This window comes from Cyanistes caeruleus, chromosome 20 (genome assembly GCF_971803275.1).
Source record: "Cyanistes caeruleus chromosome 20, bCyaCae1.hap1.1, whole genome shotgun sequence".
Lineage (NCBI taxonomy): Eukaryota > Metazoa > Chordata > Aves > Passeriformes > Paridae > Cyanistes > Cyanistes caeruleus.
The window spans coordinates 9,461,524-9,484,180 of NC_141720.1; the positions used below are offsets into that span (position 1 = coordinate 9,461,524).

The window sequence follows — 22,657 nt, forward strand, 5'->3', positions numbered from 1 at the left end:
TATGTGGCAGATTTTCTGGGAAGGTTTATTGGACATTTCTATGGAGCAGTGACTGCCAGGGAAGAAGATCCGGTGTTGCTCGAACAGCGGAGCAGGGAGGGTTGTGAGTGCTTTGATGTCAGGGCGGGGGTGTCAGCGATGGGGTGGGCTGGAGGGGCGTCCCCGGGTGCGATGTGGGGTGAGGACGTGAGCAGTGGGGTGTGGGGGCCCAGCAGCGCCCCGGGGACTCGGAGTCGCCGTCCCGCTGTCCACGGGGAACGCTTCCCGGTGCGGGGAACAGCGGGGATCGGCGGCACCCTCTGAGTGCGCCGGTGGCGGGGCTGCCGCGGAGCCCTGCGGGGATGCGAGGGCCAGCGGCGGAGTGAGGAGCGAGGCTGGGGTGCGAGGGGCGAGGGAGCTGTGCGGAGCGGGTGCGGGGCGAGAGGAGCTGTGCGGAGCGGATGAGGTGCCGGGGTCCCTCGGGGCAGGTGCAGTGCCGGGGTCCCCGCAGAACGGGTGCAGTGCCGGGGTCCCTCGGGGTGGGTGCAGTGCCGGGGTCCCTCGGGGCAGGTGAGGTGCCGGGGTCCCTCGGGGCAGGTGCAGTGCCGGGGTCCCTCGGGGCAGGTGCGGAGCCGGGGTCCCTCGGACCGGCCGCGGTTCCGCTCTCCGCCGCTCCGGACGCCGCAGCTGCGCTCCGGGCCCCGCCGGGCTGCCGCGCTTGTCCCGCCGTGGCCGTGCCGGAGCTCGGCCCTGCCCGGGCTCCTCGGGGCGGCCCCAGAGCCGGGGTGCCCCGAGTCACTGGGCTCTCCCCACAGGGACACAGCTCTCCCAGCTGGGTCACCCGGCTCTCCCCACTGCCCTGTGTTTTCTGCCCAAACCGCAGATTCGTCTGCACCATCTCCAGGGCTCTCTTTGGAGAAGTGAACACCTGAAGCTACAGATGCAGGCTGAGGAGGGAGATTAGAGGTGCCGCGGCTCCCTTCTCACCCATCAGATTTATACTTTTCCCCGGAGGGCCAAGAGCTGTGCTCGCTGTTTCCAAAGTCATTGCTGAACTTTGGAATACTGTGAACACAAAGCCCGGGCTGCAGAGCGGATCTCCGAAGTCCCTTAACAGCAAAGTGCTTAAATGTGCTTTTACAGCGCTCACGGGAGAGCACGCTGAGAGCACAGATCACTCTCAGCCGGTGATGCCAGTGCCCAGAGCTTTAGGGCTTGTTTGCATTGGCGTTGCCAGTTTCCATCTTGTGTCTTTATGTATCTTCATCTATGATTTTACTAGGTTTTTTACTGCCTTGCACTCGGGATTTCCTCCCGCAGGGGCAGAGGTGGGGATATGGGAGATCACTGCCAAGCCCTGAAGCTGGCAGCTCCCCAGGATGGCTCCGTGATGCTGAGCTCTGTGTTTGGGCTCATGGAGGCTGGATTTAATGTTCTGCAGGGTCTCTTCTGGCGCTCTGTTCCTGCAGGTTTTAAAGGCAAGGAGAAAAGCTGCCAGTGATGCAACACTGTTTAATGATGCCATTTATGGTGGCTTTTTTATTTAGTTAGTGCAGATGAGGAGGCTCTGCGACCTTGCCTGTTCATTAATATTGCACATCTCTATGTTTTATGCTTAATTATTTTGTATCCTGCAAACAAATGTTAAACTGAGACCTTAAGTTCTTCAAGAAGATCTGGGAATTCTTTGGATAAGATACTATTTGGGACAGGTATTTCAGAGGGAGAAATTTTCTCCTTTTTGTTTCGAGACTTTCTGAGGAAAGCAGCATTGTCAGGGAACTGGCTTTCTGCAGAATGCTCTGTCTCCGTGATGCATCTCCAGTAATATTTTATTTATTCTAGCAAAGGGTGAAAACCTCCTGGGTGGTCAGCATGTTTAGGAGAGACTTGAGACCTGATTCTTGGTTCTTCAGCTTTCTGGTGAGTATTACCGTTTTGGTTTTTTTTATTCTGGGTATTTGAGATAATATTAATATTTCTCTGAATGTTAGAAAACGTCCTCTCCACCAGGTTGGTCTGTCCAGGAGTCTCCTTGCCTTTGCAGTCCTTGCCAAGAACCAGACTTCTAAAGGTTAGTGTTTTTATCATCATTCTCTGTGTTTTTCAAGCAATATCCAGCACAGAGAAACAAAGGGTGTCTGGTGGTGCAAACAAAGGTAAAGAAACTTTTTCTGTTATCCTGTTTTGTGCCTAAAATGCTGTTTGCAGAGCTGGTATTTGCCAGGCTGTTTGCTCAGCTGCTGCTTTGTGCCCCACTGCAACTGCAAACCAAACAAATTATTTTGTGCCTGCAAATTGCATCTGCAACCAGAATCTGTGAGGAGCTGGGACGTGGGGATAAAGTAAGAAAAGTTGTTTTTGCATACTGCTTTGAACAAGCTTTTCTGAGGGCCTTCCCTAGGCATAGCAGAGTGAGCTTTTCCTTTGTGCTGATCTTAGCATGGTTTGTGTGTCCCACAGGAGTGTCCCAGCTCCAGCCCTGGGCCAGGGACAGAGTTACAGTCATCCTTCAGCTCAGGTCCAATTCAGTCTGAGCTTGTCTGTCACACTGTGCCCACTGAGCATCCCAAGGGCTGCATGAGGAGACGAGCTCCTGCCAGCAGCTCCTCCAAGATGCACAAGGCAGTGTTTTTAACAGTAGGCTGGATAAGCTTTCTGTTTCCCCATTGCAATGTGTGCCTTTCTCCAGGTTTTGCTCCTGTCATAATTGAGACCCCAAGACACACGTATGAATATGTGGCCGCTGCTCTGGACTGGTGGCAAGCTGACAGGTACTGTGAGCAGCGCTTTGCTCAGCTGCTCTTTGAACCCCAGGACACTGAGCAAGGCTCCTTCAGCAAACTGCTGCAGTCCCACCACATCACAGGTTCTCTCTGGCTGAAGGAAAAGGACAGTGTCCTGCACAAAACAAAGAGGAGACGTGAGTATAAATCTCCTCTTATGGGCTATTTAGAAATGTTTTCATTCTGAGAAATATGACTGGAGAAGTTGTCCCTTGTTTTTTTTATTGTCACTTTATTATTGCCCACGCTTCTTCTTTTCTGCTGACTGAAATTTCTCATTCTAGGTGGCCACACTGTACCAGTCTTGGTATTCAGAGACAAAACAGACACAAAATATGTGAAAGTGCTCTCTGATTTCCCGGCACTGCCTGCTGTCACGGCCTGTGCCCACCTTCAGTGGGACACCAGGACCCAGGAAATCGCTACCATCTTCTCCTATGCCGTGCCCTCTTTCATTAATGAGTTCCAGCTCCGTGGCTTTGTGGATGAGGAAGGCTTTGTTCGGTTTGCTCTCATAGTCCATGGGCACCATTCCCCTTACCTGCCTGTGTTCCGTGCTGATGGACAGTGGCATCACTTCTGCGTCACCTGGCAGCAGGAAAATGGGACCTGGGCCATCTATGCCGATGGGAAAAGGAGGGCATCTGCCAGTGGTTTGTGTTCTGCGGGGCCATCTGCCCCCCAGGTCATCTTTGGCCAGGGGACCTTCATAATTGGGCAGGATCAAGATTCTCTGGGGGGCACCTTCAGGGCGAAGGAGTCCTTCAGTGGGAACATCACTGACTTGCACATCTGGCAGAAAGTCCTCAGCACCGAGCAGATTGAGAAAGTTCGCTCATGCTGGGTGATAGAGCAAGACCTTGTTTTTGGGTGGAGCTCAAATGCCCTGGAAGTGGAGAGCACCATTCAAACAGTGACCACACAGCTTCTTTGCCCAGGTAAGTCTCAGTGTCCTCGTGGCTGCTATCCTGGCTCTGAAGGCACAGCCCACATTGTTTGTTGTACCAGGGCTTGTGGATTGCTGCAGGAAAGGTGATTCCTGCTGGGGATGGTGTGTCCCTGGGAGACCCTTCTGTCTGTGTGTGTTTCCACAGGGCCTGTTGAGGAATGCAGAGTTTTGGAAGTTGGCAGCAGTGGATTCGGTTATGCATCTTGTTTGCAGACTTTGCCTTTCATCTGTCTCTACAGCAAGGGTACAGCATCTGTTAGTTATTTATGCATTGCTTCCACCACACGCACTCCTGCAGGTCCTGGCTGGGGTGGTGGCCAGGGATGGGGAGGCCCCTGCTCTGAAGGGGTTGTATGCAAAACCCAGCAGGGCTGGCACTTTGCTCCAGCTGCCTGCACTCTGCCTGCACCCAGCTGGGCAGTGGTGGTAACATCTTCCATAGCTTCTGGGTGCAGTGCTGTGAGTGCCTCCCACTCCAGGCATTTCCAGATTTGTTGGCCAGGGGAGCATGGGGAGAGGCAGAAAAGGAGTGTGAAACTGTCTCTCCAGATGGGATCTTGTGCTAAAAATAAAATACAGCTGTGAGGTCTCCTTGTTCTGCCTGTCCTGCAGACTTAGACACCTTCTGAGGACCGTTGCCCAGGCTTTGAACATGGCATGTGTTAACCATGCTGTTGGACACCACAACAGTGGTTCTGTTTGTCCCCAGATGCATACTGGCAACTGAAAAGAGCTCAGCTGGAGTCCAGTCACTCGCTCGCCAGCTGCGTGAACACGCTTGCAGTGAGGACTGTGGTGAGTCCTGCAGCCCCAGCAACTGGCACCTGGATCAGGCAGGAGCTGCTGGGTGGATGTGCTGGCACCTAGTGCTGTTTGAAGTCACTTTGCCAGCAGCTGTGCCTGGGACCTTTCCTGAACTGCTGTTGGAGATTGTGACCAATACAGCTGTAACTTCTGCTGTGATCAAACAGTGTTTGATCAAAAGCAGTGTTGCTTCAAATTGACTCATGTCACTTAGGACAGGCGTCTGGACAAGAGATCCCTTCCCCCAGGATATTCCTGGTTGGCCAGACAGGTGTCCTGATGTATGCAGGGCATTGCCAAGGCACAGCTGATGATCAGGGAGAGTCAGGGCTCTGCACTGAATTAAACCATCTTTTCCATGACAGATTCCTGACAGTGTCTTCACGAGTGATGTGCAAGACATGAACCTCTCTGTGGCTCTTGATGCTCTTGATATCTTGGCAACTGTTCTGAGAGAAGGAGAAGTGCCTGTTCTTGACCCATCTGACCTCCTTTCGGTGCTTCAATTACTAAAGCAAGTTTCACATGTGGAAATCCAGGAGGGAGATGAGCTGGAGATGTTGGAGCAGTTGGGCCAGTATTACATAGAAGTAACTGAGTTAATTTTGGAAGAGCAGAATACTGGGACATGGTCATCAGTCAGCCAGGTAATGGTGTCACCAGTCTGACTAGTGTGTGCCTCATCTGTTCATCCTTGGCTGCTGTACGACCACAGCTGGTCATGCTGTCCTTGCATGGTCACCTGTAGCCTTTGTGGACATACTCGAGCTTGTGAAAATGCTGCAGTCACAGGCATGGAGCCTCTCACCAGCTCAGATCAGGGCCAGCTGCTTTCCTGGTGCCTCATTTGTTGGAGGTGCAACCAGGTTCTTGTGCAAACAAGTGCAGTGCTAGCGGTGCCTCCCTTGCAACCCCCTCCGGTGGCTGACTCAGCTCTCTTCAAGTTCCCCACGTTGTCAGTCTGGATCGACAGTTTGCAGATTCCTGGTGCTGTGCAGTTTCCCTGCTCCCACATCCTGCTGTCTGGCAGGGCAATGCCCTTCTCTTTATAGTGTGTTGTGCTTTCTGTGGGTGGGCTGCCAAGGAGCTGTTTGTCATCAGCCCCCTAACTACTCAAAATGCCGTCAGGCTTTGCATAAGGGATTTCCATCATCCCATCCTGTGAGGTTGTGTCTTCTTTGTGCCTGCTGCAAGGTCTGCACTCTCCACCTGTCTCTGGAAAATATGTAACAGTGTCTGGCCTGACTGGTGCCCCAGGAACCAAGCCAGGGTTATCCAGAGATTAAAAGATGCTGAGCAGTTCAGAGTTTGCCTCATTGTTCCCAGTTCTCAGGTCTCGGTGGCCACAGTCACTCACAGCTTCTCAACAGTGGCACAAACCCAGCGCTGGCCCAGTGGAACTGGTGCAGCTGATAATCTTCTGAGGGAGAAGGGTGGGAGCTGTGCTCTACAGGGGTGGCACTTGTGCATCCAGCACAGCAGGACCTACAGCAATGGGGCCACTCTTCTGCTGCCCTTCAGCTGCAGAGTCTATTTCTGGGTGAAACCTTTTCCAGGAAGAACAGATGGTTGTTCCACAGCTCTGCGAAAATCGGGAGTCAAGTCTAAAGGTCTTTCTTTCCAGAAGCTCATTTAGTTATTTATTTCCATGCTGTTTTAATGGCTTTTTATGCAAGTTTCCCTCACTGCCAGACTTGTCTCCTTGCTGAAGGAACTGGGAACATGCTTCAGTAAAGAAATCACTGAAACACTGACTTCTCTTTTTTTTCTGCCAAGGACCAAACGTTTAAGGAAGCTCTTGTGAGCTGTGGGGAGGGAGGGCTGATGGTGCAGGTGCTGATTTCCATCGCTCTCTCTGTGTTTGCAGGTTATCAGGGGGCCCATGGCTGTCGTTGAGCTCTGTGACAGAATGGTGTCACTCTTGGTCCCACTGCTGACCCCAGCGAGGACAAAGATCACGATCCAACATGGGAATATTGGTGAGTGGCACTGGAGGGTATCTCACCAAGACCCAGATCAGTCACTCTGTCTGGTTCCCAGTCCAAATCCACTCCTGGCTCCTCTCCTCCTCTGGCTCACTTCTTGCCAGCCCTGCAGCCTGCTCTCCATTTCCTCTGTGCGCAGTGTCACACTGTGAGGGCACCTCTCACGCTGTGGATTGCAAGAGGATTGTAAGAAACCTTTGGGTATGGGAGAAACTGAGCCCAGAGGCCCACGGTTTGCACAGAAAGGGACCTGTCTGCTGCTGCTGTGGGTCTTGGCTGGTCTTGGCTGGGATTATAGTGTCCTTGTGGTACTTAGCTGTAGCAGTAGCTCTGGAGAAAGGCTGAACCCTGGTTCAGCACCTGATTTTACCTGTGCACAGGGGTGGAGGTGAGGGAGCTGGAGCTGAGTGAACAGGAGCTGAGCGGTGAGGCATACGTGGTCCAGAGCCCTGAGAAAGACAGGCACGACTTCATCGAAATTCCCGTGGAAGAAATGCAAAGGCTGAAATCCAGAGGTTTGTTATGACACCTAAGCTTCACCTGGTACTTCTGCATCACCTTCCTTAGCAGCACAAACTGTGTGCCTTGCCCATTGAGGTCTGGAGAAGTGAGGGGAGGGGATGCCCTTGCCGAAAGGGAGATGGGCCGTGGGGGACAGGTCCTGTACAGCCCCTCTGGAGACACAGCTTGGAGCTGAGGGTGTTCTGGACCCCCAGTGTCACCCCCCAGATGAGGGCAGTGGTGTCCAGCACTGCCCTGCGTTCTGTACCCATCCCTCCAGGTCTCCACAGAGTCACAGTGAAGAACATGTGGTTTGGCTACGGCTCCCTGCAGCGCTGCCTGTCCAGCAGCGGCACCGGTGCCGTGTCCCAGGACACGGCTGCCTCTGATGGGGGACAGAAGTGAGTGAAACAGAAGCCCCGCACCCCAGGGCTGCCCTCAGCGCCATAGAAGACCTCGCTTTCAAATCCTCATTGATTTTGGTGCCTCGATTTTGGGGTCACCTTCATCCCGATCCATCCCAGCCCTGGCACTGGGGCTGCCTGTATCTCGTGGGGTGTCCTGCGTGCCTCTGCTTCCCGGGGGTTAGCAGCTCGGCTGCGGTGCCAGAACAGAGCCGCAGGGGCTGCTGCAGGCTCCCCTGTGGCTGGGCAGAAGCTCTCTGGAGAGGGTGGCTCCGAACACTAGGTGGGGATGGCCGCCCGCACATCCCGCACACGCTGCGCCCGCCTTGGGCTGCGCATCTGGAGCCCTTGGGATGCTCCAGTGCCCGGCCCCAGTGACGGGGCAGCGGTGAGGGTTTGCCAGGTGTCCCGAGCTCCGTCCTGCCCCGTGCCCAGGCCTTTGCTGCAGCTGCAGCAGCCACCCGGATCTCTCCGGCTGACCCTGCAGCGGGAGATCCCGTTTTCTGAGCATGTCCTGTGCTTCCTGCGCCCGTGAGCAGCGTCCTTTCCCTGGCAGGTACCTGAGCACCACAGTGGGCACAGCTGTGATCTCATCCGCTCTGCTCAGCGACCACCAGGAGATCAGCACGTCCGTGCGCTACCGCCTGCAGCACCGCGTCCAGGTACCCCAGAGTGTCCCCAGCCACCTCCTGCCAGCCGCACCACACTGCCTGGCCCGGCTGGCACAGCCACGGCTCAGAGCCCCAGAGCTTTGGGATGAGGGCTGTCCCCTGCCCAGGGCTCCTGCCTTGGCTCCTGAGGCCCTGGGGAGGTGTTTGTCCTGTGCTGCCAGGCCCCGGTACAGCCGAGTGACCTGCACCTCCCGTGTGTGTGACCTCTGCTCTCCCCTCTCTGCCTCCAGGACCTGCCCAATACTCTGCTGGGGCCCATCTGTGCCTTCTGGAACTTCAGCCTCAGGTGCCTTGTTTCAGTTCGGGTCCCCAGATTTATGAGCTTTTTATTTCCTCTGGAAAACCAAACATCTCAATATAAATGTAATGGTAAGAGTAGAGATCTGGAATTTTTTGCCTCCTTTGCATGCTGACATCCCCTGTCTCCTGGAGCAGAATGCTTTCCTGGAAAGATTTTCCTTTGGAGAAGTCACTCACAAGCAAATGACCTTTAATGAGGTATATACAAATCAAATGGAAAGCCCTAGTTAATTATGATTGTTGCCTGTGACAGAGTTAGTCCAAGATACATGCCCCAAAGACATGCAGGACCCCCAGCCTCATAAATCCTGCCTGGCACTGGGAGGTGTTTTTGCTGAATGTCACTGTGGTGAGAACACTGAGGCTGTGATATATTATGGATTGGTAATTAAGTCACTCAAGTGAAAAAAAACCTCCTTAGCTTCCCAGACTTGTAGCGGGCATGGATCAGGTTGGGGAAGATGGGAAGGGTGTGATTTTGGAAACAGCTGGTTGTTGTCCAAAGGGTCCCAGCAGCCCTGCTCTGATCCTGACCTTCCTGTGGTACTGGGGAGGCTCAGGGGCAGTGGGGGCAGAGCTGCAGCCATGGTCCCTGCCCAGGGAGCTCAGATGGGAGCACTGCTGGATGGCTGAGACAGGCTTGTCCTGAGGACCCAGGGCCCAGTGGCACCTGCTGGGTTTGTGGCAGGCTGAGCTGGTGGGCAGAGTCAGACACAGCCAGCCCAGGGCTGCTCCCAGTGCAGGGGCTGTACAGGGAGCTCTTCCCAGAGCCCTGCAATAACTGGGTTCTGTCTCTTTAATGCACACACTGACACCAGATCTATTTCCATTGCATGCCTGCTGGATGAGGCAAAGCTGCTGAGACAAAGGGCAAACCAAAGGGAAGCCCATGTGGAGACTTGTTTCTGATATCCTCATCTTACTCCTTCAAACTCTGCTCTTTCTGGGAGAATGAAATTCCCACCATGCCCTGGCTTTCTGTGGAAGTGAAAGGTAATTTCTGTGTGTTTTCTCTGTTTTTGCTGCATGTTAGCCCAGATGCTGGTGGGATGTGGTCCACAGCTGGCTGCTCTGTGGTGATGTCTCTCCCAGACTCCACTGCCTGTTTTTGCAACCACACCACAAATTTTGCCGTCCTGCTGCAGGTGTACGAGATGGAGGTAGGTGAGGAGCCTGTCTCAGCTGCTCTGGGGGGCTGCCAGCTGGTGCAGTTAATTCATGAGGGGTTTGTGTCTTCTGTTGTTTCATGTCTGGAGCAGAGGACCACCAAGGAGGAGCTCACACTGCAGACTTTGACTTTTATTGGATGTGGAATTTCTTTTTTTGCCTTGATAGTCACCTTTATCTTGTTCTTGGTAGTTCGGTAAGAAAAGCCTGGACACTCATAGCCTCCTCTGTATTTTCTACTTGATTTATTGATCTATTTTACTTCAGAGCCTTTCTCAAAGTGTCCATTGTCAGCGTGGGGTGCTGCAGGTGTGTGGGGAGAGGTGGGAGCTGCCCTGTGGTTGTGGAAGAGGGGAGTGGCTGTTGTTGGCTGGAGAGGGGCTCAGCCCTGTTTGTTTCTGTGGAGATGCTCATTCATCTGTGCACACACCTGTGTCTGTGTGCAAGATTTTTATCAATTGCTAACGATGTTTACTATAAAAGCTGCTCTTCTAGAATTAATTTTTATAAAATAAATGGAGCAAGGACTATTTCTTTGATTGCCAACCCTTCTGTTGGCAAGCACAGGGATCTGCCTTGTGAGCATGGCAGTGGCTCCCTCCACCTCCCCCTCACTGCCTGCTCCCTGGGGCCGTGGCCAGGGGCTGAGCAGCCGCATCCAAGAGTGTCCCCAGCAGCAAGTGCTTGCACAGCAGGGCTGTCCTCTGCCCCTTAGACTCTCATCTTTGCAGTGAGTGGCAGAGAGACCACAAGTTGCCCAGTCAGGCCTGCACAGCCTGAGAGGACAAGGAGGACCCTTTTGCCAAGCACCCTTTTGTCTGTCTGCAGCTCAGGGCTCCCTCTCTCCCTCCCCAGAGTCCCCAAGAGTGAAAGAACAACTGTGCACAAGAACCTGATCTTTGCCCTGGCTGCAGGAGAAGCTCTGCTCATGTTCAGTGAGTTGGCCAAGACCAACCAGGTGAGCTCACCAGGAATGTCCCATTCAGCCCATGTGACCAAGCTCCAGGGTCACTGCCAGAGCAACAGAACAGGAGTGTAAACCTTTTTATTAATTACCTGTAACTGGCTATCTAGGCTAGAATTGTCTCTCTGTTTGGAGATGCACATGTATACGTTGTGCAGTTGTGGTTTCTGTCTTCTCCAGGTGCTGTGTTTCATGGTCACTGCCTTCCTGCATCTCTTCTTCATGGCAGCCTTCTCATGGATGCTGGTAGAGGGGCTTCTCCTCTGGAGCAAAGTGGTAGCGGTCAACATGAGCGAAGACAGAAGAATGAAGTTCTACTACGTGACAGGCTGGGGTATCTGCATGCTCCTCTGCCTTGAGTCCTCAGGAAAATAATATTTCTCTTTTCTACTGAAAGTTTTAATAGGAGAGATGCACAATAGTTTGATTTAATTTAATATGAGAACTGGGTGCCAGTGCCCTGCAGAGGTCTCTTGAATTATTTGTCAAATTGTTAGTCTTAGAGTATAGGTTAAGCAGCATTTCTGTTATATTTCTAAATCCAGGAGTTCAGTAAAAAAAAGGGGAGGAGGAGAATTACAGTAAGTTCTTGTTCTTGGAGAGCATCACTATTGTCTGATAGTAATTAAATACAAATAAATGTGTTCCTCACTAAGCACCTCTTATTCTGAGGGAGCCCTTTAGGGATGTGGAATTATTTGAATAAGGTGAGTTTTGTGTCAGAGAGGAGCCTCTTTAAGGATATGCTGCTCAAAGAGCACACACCTAGTTGGACACTGAGCAACCACTTCAAGTATTTTGGATTGGTTTATGTCTTTGATTATCCATTTTGTTAAAAAAGCAATCTGAGGAATAAATTGCTTTGGTCAGGACTCAGGACTTGGAATGCTTTATACCTCAGAGAAAGATGCCGACAGCTTGTAAATCTGGCTGTGTTGAGCCAGGACAGATTTCAGCTGCAGAGAATTGATGTTGCTCGTGGGGTTTTGGAGGCTCAAGCTGAAGTCTGTCTGGTCTGGGGGGTTTTGAAGCAATTGTCTGGTACACAGTGCCATCTCTTCTTTTCCTGGGGTTGAACCTATGGGTTTTTCTGCAGGGCTTCCAGTCCTTATCGTGGGGGTGACCCTTGCAACTTCCTTTAACAAGTATGTGGCAGCCAACCATTGCTGGCTGAACGTGCAGACCAACATCATCTGGGCCTTCGTGGGGCCTGTGCTCTTCATCCTGGCTGTAAGTGCCAAACCCCACTGGGAAGATGGGAGTCCTTTGGGTCTGGTCCTAGAAAAGCAATGCTGAGTCAGGGGTGCAGCTCATTGTGCCTGCTGCTTTTATAGGAAAATATTCTTTTACGTTATATAGACTTCTATGACACAAATAAATCTCTTTAATCAAAAAAGCTTTTTGATAGGAAAAAGTGCTTTAAGAAAATTTTGCTGGCCAGTTCTTGGTTGGCTGTTCAGTTAGGAATGTGGTGTGTGACATTGCCTTAGCTAAAGGTCTGATGTTAATACAGGAACGTCTACATCCTCAAAATACCATTATACACAACACAGCAGCAGAAAAAGGTCCAATGTTTTTGGGGTCCAGAATAGACCTTTAACAGGGAAGATGTTCTGTAGGAGAAGTTTTGGGAGAAGTTTCCTAGGTTTCCTACATGTGTAGATAGCTCTGTGGAGTCTTTTGATTTCATTGCTTTCTTGCTGGTGATATTTGTCCCCAAGTTCTGACACTAGTTTCCAGCAGAAAAGTCTCACCCACAGGAGCTGAGACTCCAGAATGTCACTGAGTCCAAGAGCTCTGCCCTGGCAGGTGAACACGTTCGTGCTGCTGCGGGTGGTGATGGTGACGGTGGCCAGTGCTCGCAGGAGGTCGAAGATGCTGACACCCAACAGCAGCCTGGAGAACCAGATTGGAGCGCAGATCTGGTGAGCAGGGGAGGGCCTGGCTCTCCTAGCTGTGGCTGCTCTGGCTCTGAAATATTTGAGATAGTGTTAGGTATGTGGAAGAAATCCTTCCCAGTGGAGTTGGTGAGGCACTGGCACAGGTTGACCAGAGAAGCTTGGCCAAGTGAAAGACAGTGAGCTGTGAGAGTCAGAGCAGAAGGGGCAGGAAGGATTCTCTCCCCCAGGGTAATCATGTCTCACCCAAAGACAGTTTCTAATCCCAGTTGAGAAGCCCAGCCAGCACCTTCATCTTAGGGAACCAGTGCTGGTCTCCATCTGCGCTCACACTCCTAAATCTCATCCCTTTGGGACGGGAGACCCTTGGCAGTGCCTGCAGAAACCCAGGCTTGGGACTTGGTGGGTTGAAAGTAAGGCTGGTGGGGGCTACACACACAGGGAAAGAGGCAGTGGGGACTTCTGTAATCAGTCAATACTGAGAGACCTCTAAAAAACTGCTGCCTGAGTCATTACTTTATCATGCTCTGTGAATTTTTATTGTTGTTAGCCGGCGCCGGATACCCCTGCTAGACACGCATTGTTCCCCTGTAGCATAAATAAATTTTCCCAAATTTACAGAAGCACAAAGATAGGGCATTGCTGGAGGGCAGGGTGACATCCATGTGCAAATAAAACAAATAGAGAAACCCTCCTTGTAGCAGAAATTGGGGGGAAAATAGCTGTTTTCTCTTGGCTGATGACGTCAAAGAGCTCCCTTCTTGCTAACTTGCAATGATAAATGAAGAGCAGGGCTGGCACACTGGGGTCTGGGAGGTGAAATACTTGGTTTTTCCTGTCCTAACTTATTTTGTTTGCAGAGGAATTTGTTCTACAGCTACTGCATTGGTAATGTTTCATCTCTGAAATGTGCCTGGGTAACCCTGAGCTCTTCCTCCCACCAGGGCCATGGCCAAACCCATCCTGGTGCTGCTGCCCGTGCTGGGGCTCACCTGGGTCTGCGGGGTCCTCGTCCACCTTGGCATCATTTGGGCCTATGTCTTCACTGTGCTGAACTCCCTTCAGGTGAGTCCTGCACCACGAGGGCCCCCAGGTCACAGCCAGGCAGGCACCTGCAGTGCCTCAGTGCACTCTCCCTGTCCTTGTAACCAGGGACACTTCAGCTCTGAAGCCAGCCCAGCTTTCCCAAGCCACTGGGCTGTTTTGTCTGAGGAAACTCATTTCATCCTTACAAGATACAAAATATAACTCCGTGGACCTTGTAGGTCTAATGGCCCTCAGCACCAGTCTCTGGCAGTGTCCTAGTGGTGCTACAGGTTTCCAGTTCAAATCTTGTTTCTTGTGTTAGTTTTTCTCACATCAGTGTGGTTTCAAAATGGCAGTTACAAACTCATTAGAGTTTTTATTTGCTCATATAATGGGTAATTAAGATGGTACCTGTGCAGTCAAATGGGGCAGACATCCCTCCTGCTGTTTGCATCTGGGAAATGAGCCTCTTTCCTGCAGGACAGGGCTGGCCCAGGGTGCCACTGTCCCTGTTAGAGCAGGGCTGCTGGTGGAGAGTGTGTCAAAGGTCACATCCAGCCACAGCATGCTTTGACTGCTGCTTGGATGGTGTGTTCCAGGATGGGTGTTTTCCATCTGGCTCCTGTTCAGCCATTCTGAGAGGCTGTGACCTCTCAGAATCTCTGTGATCAGTACAGGCAGAGCCACCTTCCCCTTGTCTGGAGTTCAGCTTTACTGAAGGAGGCTGGGGAAGAACTAAGAATCAAGAACTAAAAACCTTTACCTCTGAAATCCGTGTTGTCTGCAGCCGTGCAGCTGCTCCCCAAGGATGCTCCCAGTGCCCAGTACCAGCTGTTCTGGGATCTGGTGAGATGCAGAAGTGTTTGGTGTGCCAGCTTTGCTGGGCTGGTGATCAGAGCCTTGCTTGGGACAACTGGAAGTTTGGGAGCTGTTTCTAGCTCTGACTTGCAAGACCTTGTGTGGATCATATCATCTCCTTCAGACTCTTCATTCCTCTTCATTGCCTGGCTACATTTTTAAGGCTTTTTGCTTGTCTTGGTGTCTTCCAGGGCCATGGCTGTGACTGCAGTTATTGCAGTTATTGCAGTCCTGTTGTCAATAACTCAGAGTTAACAGGGAATTCTGGGGGGCAGAAAGTAACATCAGTACCTGGTGCATAAAGCAACACCTAATGCTTGCTTCTGAGCTTACTGTTTTCATCAAAAGACTTTGAAGCTTTAACCAGCCTGTATATGGTCAAGAGAGCAAAGCAAATTGTGTAAGTCCCAGCAGCCAGGAGTGCTCAGTTCTGCACCAAGCTGGGACTGTTCCCAGGACCTCGGGATATCTGGAACTCAGGGACACATGGTGACAAAAACTCCTGGAACATATGCTTGCCACCTGCGATTCAAAGCATCAACAGAGGCCTTGCAAACCTTGAGAGAAGGCAGCTGTAGATGGAGCTAGAGAAGCACTGAACACCCCTGAACACCCCTGAACACCACGGCTCCCAGCACGGCCCCAGGGGGAGCGTGGAGTTCTCAGCAGGCAGGTGGGAGCTGGCTGAGGGACACGGCGTGGGTCACACCAGCCCTGGGGCTGAGGCTGTGCCTGCCCACAGGTGCCCAAGGGGACTCCCTGGACAGTCCCAGCTCTTGGCACTGCCTATTCAGGGTCTCTTGCCCAGTGCTTGAGGACAAATCTTACTCCAGGGGATCCAATTGGATCAAGGGAGCAATTGGGCACTGCCCTCCAAACCACTGGGTTAGGGAGTTTTCCACCTCCATTTCCCGTTTTCTTTTGTTTCGGTAGAAGTTGGCTCCTGCTGTAGCTCGTGCTTACGGAGCAGCTGGGTTTGTGGTGCTTCCCTCTGGCACACTTGGCTGTTTGCAGCTCTCCAAGGGTGAATCCAGGCATTATCACCACGTGCACAAGATGGGTGGCTGCTCAGGGATGGTCTGTGGCTGGCGCTGCTCCAGCAGCCGGGTGCTGCTCACGCACATCCGCCGGCGCTCCGAGGGGAGGTTCCAAGGCCAGACAAGGGCTGCCTCTCCACATCTCCACTCTTAAGGATACCAGGAGCATGGCAGGAGGCCTGTCTTAATGATAATTAAGCAGCACCCGTTCTCCATGTCTCCTCATGTCACGCTCAGGTTGTGCTCGGGCACAGAGCTGTGTGGACAGACATGACTGTGTTGTACTCGTTTGCCTGAACCAAGTTCAGGACAATTTGCTGATTGCCCCAGAGGAGAAATAAATGCTGGTGAGAAGCTGCAGAGTTGAGAGAAAGCCATCCTGTTTCAGCCTCTTTGCTGACTGTCCTATGGATCACTTGGAATTTCCTTCGAGGCCAGAATATTTCTTCCTGTGTGGGTCCTGTGCAGTTGTTCTGTTGCTGGGGTTGTTTTTGATTTGGCTGCTTTCTGTTTGCCTGCAGAAGCCCAAGCCTGTCTTCAAGGCTGCTCTGTGTGTTGGTACCAAACACGACAACTCCCGCTCCAGCCAGGCAGAGCAGGAGCCCAGACAGTGACTGAACAGTGAGGGGGAGCCACTGGTGCTGTGGGGCAGGAGCAGGGGTGGGAGCAGGGGTGGGAGTGCAGGCAGGGGGGCTCCCCCAGAGCTGCATCTCCGCTCCCGCCCACTGCTGCAGCTGGGCCTCCTCTCCTTCCTTGCCCTCCTCCCAGCCGACCTCTCCGCTCTCTCCTCCCCACGCTCATCCAGAATGATTCTTTCAAGGAAGACCTGCCTTGGAAGCCTGGCCAGAAATCTGGTCTGGGGGAGTGACCAGCATTGCTGGCTGAAGGACAGGTCACGGCACGGTGCCAGGGGGCTGCTACCATTGCGCCTGCCAAGAGCTCGCAGATGAGAGCAAGGCTTGTTGAAGACAAGATGAATTGCATCTCTTGCTGCAGCTGATTTATCTAGCTGCGATAACAACACACCCCACAGATATAACATAAATCTGGTGGGCCAGATAGGGCTCCTTTAAGGCCAAAATGGTCGGTTTGGAGCTGTAATTAGCTCCAGGCTGTGGCCCCCAGGCGATGCTCGCTCTGGGCACTGTCCCTGGGCACATCCCTCACACAGCTGTGCCCCCGCTCCGTGCCCGCCGAGCTGCCACTGCTCACTGCTCCTGGGTGTGTGAGAGCAGCAGGCTCTGAGCAGCCTGGTCTCAAGTGTGGAAGGTCCTTCCTGCCTGGCTGTCCCTGGCTGTGCTGTGCCCACCAGCTGTGCCAGCCTCACTCATTCCAGTGCTCCTCAAGCCCGTTTGCTCCCTGCAAGGAGCACAGAGCAGCTGTACGTCTCTGACCCGTCCTCTGCTCTCTCCCCTCCAGGGCCTGTACATATTCCTGGTCTACGCAATCTATAACAGTGAGGTAAGAGATGCCCCTGGCTGGATTCAGTCACTCCTCACAGCAGCTGTGTTGGCATCTGGGGGGAGCTGGGTTCTGGCAACAGCCAGGTTCAACAGTCCCCCTGTGCTTCTGGAACCGTGGCTGCTTTTTCTCCATGACTTGCTGAAACATCTCCAGCTGTGCTAGAGCTGCTGTGGCCCTCTCTCATGTCCTTGCTCTGCTTCAGGTGAGGAATGCAATCCAGAGGATGAAGGACAAGAAGAAAGCCCTCTCGTTCACAGTAAGTTGGAAGGAATTCCTGCTGCTCCCTCATCCATCAGCCACTCACCAGTGGAGGGTCCCAGCTGCACTGTGGGTCTGCTTTGAGGAATGATGAAGGAAAGAAATCTTATTTTTTACTTTTGTCTCCCTTCTCTGCAGTCTTGTTGGACAACACAGACCCAAAGATTGCCTGCCCTTATGAGGCAGCAGCCTGCTCTGCCAGGGTGGGGAGGGAGCCAAAGCAGTGCTGATGAAATCGGCCTTTGAAGTTGGATCTGGACGTAGCAAAGACTCATTGTAATTTTCACTGTGCTGTATCTCTTGCCTGTCGTTACAGAACTGCTCTCATCCCATCAACTACCTATCCAGTCCGAGAAACACGACCTCTTGGGAGACAGGGAAGCCGAGTCCTGCAGCTGAGAGTGCCCTGCCAAGCCCTGTGCAGAAGGAACCTCCAGTGAAGAACATCACCAACAAAGGTAAGAGAATTGTTGACGCTGCTAGCCCAGGCTGGGTGCTGACACCACAGCAAAATGTTATTCCCAAGACTTGAGTTTTAGTGCACCTGGTCCCCCATTAATTCCTTTGCACGCTGCCTGTGTGAGCGCAGGGTCTGGTGCATGTGGCTGTCAGAGGGGTCAGGTCCATGGCTGCAGCCTGGCTGGGTTTGGGCAGGGGGGTCTCATCAACACGTTGGGCAGCATTGCATTCTCCTGAGGAAAAAGTCCATATTAGTGTCTTAAAATTAATTTTCTGGAGGAAAGGCAAAAGTAACAGTAGAAAATAGGGATTTTGGCTTAGAAGAAACAAAGGTTTTGCATTCTCCAACCTGTGGGTGCAGTGATGCAGAAAACCCATTTGGTATCTTTGCTTCAGTGGGGGACAAAAAGCAAGTTCTTAGGAAAGCAAGAATGTAAGAACTCATGGTGCTGCTTCACCCTTTAGGAAACTTTGGAGCCAGAATTCCCATAGGAATTTCATCAATTATGTCACCCGAGAGACCGGTATGTAACATCTTCTGTTTCTCTTGCACCTTCACCCCGCACAGAGCACAGCAGTTATGTAGGGACACCACCTGAGCCTGGGCAGGGGGGCAGCAGGGCAGGGCACCTTTCCAAGGGCAGGAGAGGAGCTGGTCCCAGTCGAATTCTGAGGCAAAGGCTCACCCTGAGCCCGTGGGGACCCAGCCCTGCTGCCATGCCAGGAGGGTGCTTGGAGCAGGGCCCTACAGGAGCACGAGGTGCTGCTGAATTTGAGCCAGAAAACCCCAGACTGAGGTTGGTGTGGATCAAGCAGACTTCCCCAAGGATAGCAAATTAAATCAGACAGTGGGGCAGGTGCTATGGGCAAGTCTCCTCTCCCCCAGGAGGGCTCTGCTGCCTGCATCAGGATGGAGAGCTCAGCAAGGCACAGCCTAAAGCAAGAACAATTTAAATTTGACTACTCTGCTCCCACTTCCATCTCCTGCTATTGAAATGATCATCAGTCCTTGTGCACTTGACATACAAGTGCTGTAATTCCCTCAGATTAAAATCCAACACTACTTTCATGAGTCTCTCACTGAAGGATCTCTCTTTCCCTCTCTAATATTTATCCTTTGAAAACCTATGTCATGTAGACAGCTCTTATTTATCCAATAGATAATACTTCTATAGCTGGCATATGGTTCTGAAGCCACTTGGTAAAATCCATATTTCCATCTCTCATGATTTATATTATGGTTAATGCTGCAGCACCAGGCCCCTTGTGCCGAACAGCACCAGGACTCACTCACAGGTGATGCTTTTCTCAACCAGCCAGGTGCTGGCTGTGTGAACCAGGGTCAGGGCTAAGCTCCTGGCACCAGATATGAGATGTGGGCCACAGAGATTAGCCCAAGGACCTGAGTTCCCCAAGGTAGGGGCATTAGGAGGCAGCAGATCCCCTAAATGCCAAGGCCGTGGCATTTCTGAGCAGGCAAAGACAGAAAGTGCTTCCCTCTGTGTGAGGGTCACTGAGGGCTTTGCTGTATCTTTGCTGCATAAACACTTAAAATGACAAAACACTGAGCGAATGAAGATACAAACACAGACAAGATGTTCTTTGTGTTTCAGCTTTTTTAAATGTTGTTTGGTGATCTTTGTTGTTGTTGGACTGGGAGTAGGAATTTCACATCTCTTAGAGCATTAACCACGCTTTAAGCACAGAGTGCAGACTGTGTGGGCTCTTCCCACCCCAGCACAGGGCTGCTCTCATCCTTTTCCTGTGATTTCTCTGTGGTCTCCAGCATGGTATCCAGCCTGGTGGGTCACCATGGGGCTGGAGGAGTCCCCAGAGTGGGCATTTGGAGCAGGGTGTCCCCTCCCCTCTGCTGAGAGCTGCAGCTGTGTCTGGGGACGCTCTGCAGGTGCCCGTCCCTCGGGGCTGGCACAAAGGCTCCGCTTCCCAGGCTGTGCAGCAGCTCAGTGCTGGGACACTGGGTGCCTGGGGTCTGGGAAGCCCTGCCTGGCCCCAGGGAGTGTGTTGGGGGCGACCAGCAGCAAAGCCAGCAGACCCATACTCTCTGCTAACACCTTCTCCCCTCTTTCAGGCCATAGAGCTGACAGCCTTCAAATGCTCAGGTAACATTTGCCTACATCATGTTCTGTAGTTTTTGTTGCCGTTGGTGCTGGTTCCTGTGGCTGTGTGTTGGATGGATGCCCAGAGGGCAGCTGCTTTCTGCTGGGGCTTCAGGAATTGTATTATTTCCAAACTGCCCTGATGGGTCCTGTCCTGGCCAAGCTGTGGGAAATCCATGTCCCCCTGAACAGATGAGGGAGAGGTGGGTGCTTTGGAACCCCAGCAGCCCTCAGGGCACCTGCCTGGTTTCTCCCCATGTCTCTGCACCTCTCTTGCTGCCTGTCCTTGTCAGCTGCAGCTCCTGGGGCCCCGCTGTGCCAGCAGAGCTGGGGCTCTCAGGCGTGGGCAGCGGCAGAGGGGCCCTGCAGGTTCCTGGTGCTGAGCCCCCAGCCCACTGAGGAGTGCAGCAGGGACTGGCATCCCTTGCTGCTGGACAGGGATCCAGGGGGGCAGCAGCTCTTTCTGCCCCAGGCTATTTTAAACCAGCAGCTGTGGCAGAAAGCCCTGGTGGGTGCTGGGAGCGCCATGATCCCAAAGAAGGTGGTGAAGGTGGGGTGTTCAGACAGGGCTGGATTTATGAGCTTTAAAGCAGCCATTTAGCTGCTTCTGTTTCAGGTTGTAGAAAGGCCAATGTCACCATGGAGGTGGGTAGAATTAAGACCAGAAATCCCTCCTAAGCCCCGGGCCTCTGCTGGATGGCAGCTCCCTGCTACCTCCTCAGCTTCCCAGCCTGGCTTTGGGCAGGTCCCCAGCTCCTCAGAACACAAAATTTCACTTTATTCTCTTTAACAACCACTGCTGGGTACTCCCAGTGCAGCTCCTGGATGGGCATCCTCAGTGCAGTGAGGACACGCCTGGGGTGGAGTGATCATATTTTTTCTGCATTGTGACATTTTCTTGTTTCAAGGCAAGCAGTGCATTAGCAGGTTTCTGATTTTGCTCCACATGAAGTGTCTAAGCAGGGCATCCTCAGACTATTTTCGAGACGATGCCACCCAGAAGCAGTGCAACTTTCCTCCCCACACTGGACACATGAGAAAGGCAGAAACGGTGGCATTCAGGAGTAGCAGCGGCATTTCGGGCATAGGAGCGGGGTCTCAGAGGCAGCGAGACCTGCACCCAACACTGCCATTTGTTCTCTGTCCACCCACCCTCACCTTCTTCTGCGTCTCTGATAACCCACGTGTGTTATTAAACTCCAGCTGTGCAAAGAAGTGGGTTGTTTAGTTTGGTTTCATTTTCTCAGGTGAGCCCTCAGTGTGTTTTTAAAAGCCCAGGTCTGCACAGAGGGTGATGGAATGCCAGGCTGGGCTCGGTGCCATGGGAGTGGCCAGGGGTGGAAGGAGTGCTGTGCACGGCCACCCTCGCTGAGAGCCCCCCAGGCTGCCCTGGTGGCTGGGCAATCCTTGAGCCTGGGGTGAACGAGAAGATCTTGAACCAGAAGAGCTCTCCTCTCACACTTATGTTCGTGCAGCAGCACAGCGCTGGTGCCGGCCCCGCCGCTGCTCCGGGCGCCTCCACAAGTGCCTCCAGCCATTAAACCGGATAATAAAAGGCTGCAATGCCCAGCTGCAGGGTGCTGGGGGATCCCAGAGCAGCTCAGCCTCACACAGGCGTGTGCCTTCGCATTCTGTTCACAGAGCAAAGCACTGCGGAGCTCTTGGGTGCCAGAACGGGGACAGATCATTCCAGCACAGACACTGTCTCCTCTTCTATTTGTTGTCTCCCACACAGTTTATTGAAAAGAGACATGTTTAGCCTGATATCTTTATTTGAAAGCTGCCAGCCAGCTGATGAAAATGGTGCTGCTGCCAGCAGGAGCTGTGGCAGAGACCTAGGAGAAGCCCACCTGTCTCTCCCAGGAAAGCTGTGCTGGATCTGGGATGGGGTCCAGCACTTCTCTACTGCAGGGCCTCAGCCACGCTCCTGTGAGAACTCTGGGTCTTGCACTGGCTCCAAGTGCAAGAGACAGACAGTGGGTCCATGGGAGGTGGGAAGGGTGAGGATGAGGGCGGATAAAATCCAGGGGAATGCCAGTCCAGAACCAGAGAAATGGGGAGTTTTGCAGCACGGCTGTGGCAAGAGGCAGACAAGGCCTCCTCCCAGAAGGGCTCAGTCCATGGAGCAGTTAAGGAGCCTCAGCCCAGCTGCAGGGAGCTGCACTGTGCAGAGAGTCCTGCCTGCCTTCATTACACATTTTTTGTGAGCAGGGCATGGCTGGGGCCGTTCACATTTTTGCACAAACAATAGGTCCCATCTTCCTTGTCTTGGCAAACAAGGGCTCCAAGAGGCCTCCACATCCTCCATCTCCTCAAGTGATGGCTGCTTTGTTTTCCCACGATAATTTCATTATTCTGTTTGAATACATTTATATGTTGCTAAGCCACACATAGCAACATGGATCTTGTCTCCACAGCCCAGCCTTCCTCTGATCGATACCGAGTAATTCTGCAATTCTCACCATATTGTGTTACATAAGCTTGGTTTGAAATAATAAGGAATTTATGAGTCTTTGGGATTCAAAGCCAGAAAAGCACCTAAGTGTCGTGGGGGGAAATGCAGACCACATCCATGCTAACTCTGCTGGGCTAACTGGTGGGATCCCCACGGCCCTTCCTGAGGAGTCTCTTGTGTACCTGTGGAGGAGATGCAGCCGTGGGGCACCAGTGCTTCCTGCCATGGCTGGTGTGTTCCTTAAATCCCATTTAAAGCTCGCTGTTCCATGCTCTCAGCACTGGGTGCTGTGCTAAGGCTGACGACTGAGCAGGGAAGAAGAGGTTTCCTTACAGCCATGGCCCTGTGCATGGAGGCTGCTTTGGCTCCTGTCACAAGGATCGTGTTTCAGGGACCCCCAAAGGGACAGGGGCATGTCTGGGGTGGCAGAGCTGTACCACTGACAGGCAGGGCTGGCTATGCCAGCCTGGTGCCACCTGCACCCAGCTCTGTCCTGCAGCAGGTTTGCACTGGGGGATCTCAGCAGCTCTCCCACTGCCCTGGGAGGGACCCCTGCCCTCCCCTGCTGCCAGCGG

At 52.8% G+C, this 22,657-nt stretch overlaps 1 protein-coding gene across 1 annotated transcript; it reads left to right on the forward strand.

Moving 5' to 3' along the window:
- Nucleotides 1-1,813: 1,813 nt before the first annotated feature.
- ADGRD2 (adhesion G protein-coupled receptor D2) lies at nt 1,814-20,842 on the forward strand. Its single transcript, XM_023938382.2, has 25 exons — nt 1,814-1,902; nt 1,993-2,053; nt 2,672-2,902; nt 3,050-3,703; nt 3,860-3,958; nt 4,424-4,509; nt 4,884-5,165; nt 6,386-6,497; nt 6,884-7,018; nt 7,285-7,405; nt 7,965-8,070; nt 8,310-8,365; nt 9,413-9,539; nt 9,639-9,742; nt 10,402-10,504; nt 10,691-10,844; nt 11,607-11,740; nt 12,320-12,435; nt 13,353-13,473; nt 16,749-16,790; nt 16,996-17,049; nt 17,368-17,509; nt 17,976-18,034; nt 19,600-19,630; nt 20,580-20,842. Exons 1-25 carry the CDS (start codon nt 1,855-1,857, stop codon nt 20,693-20,695), a joined length of 3,294 nt encoding a protein of 1,097 aa, XP_023794150.1. The 5' UTR covers nt 1,814-1,854; the 3' UTR covers nt 20,696-20,842.
- The last annotated feature ends 1,815 nt before the right edge of the window (nt 20,843-22,657 follow it).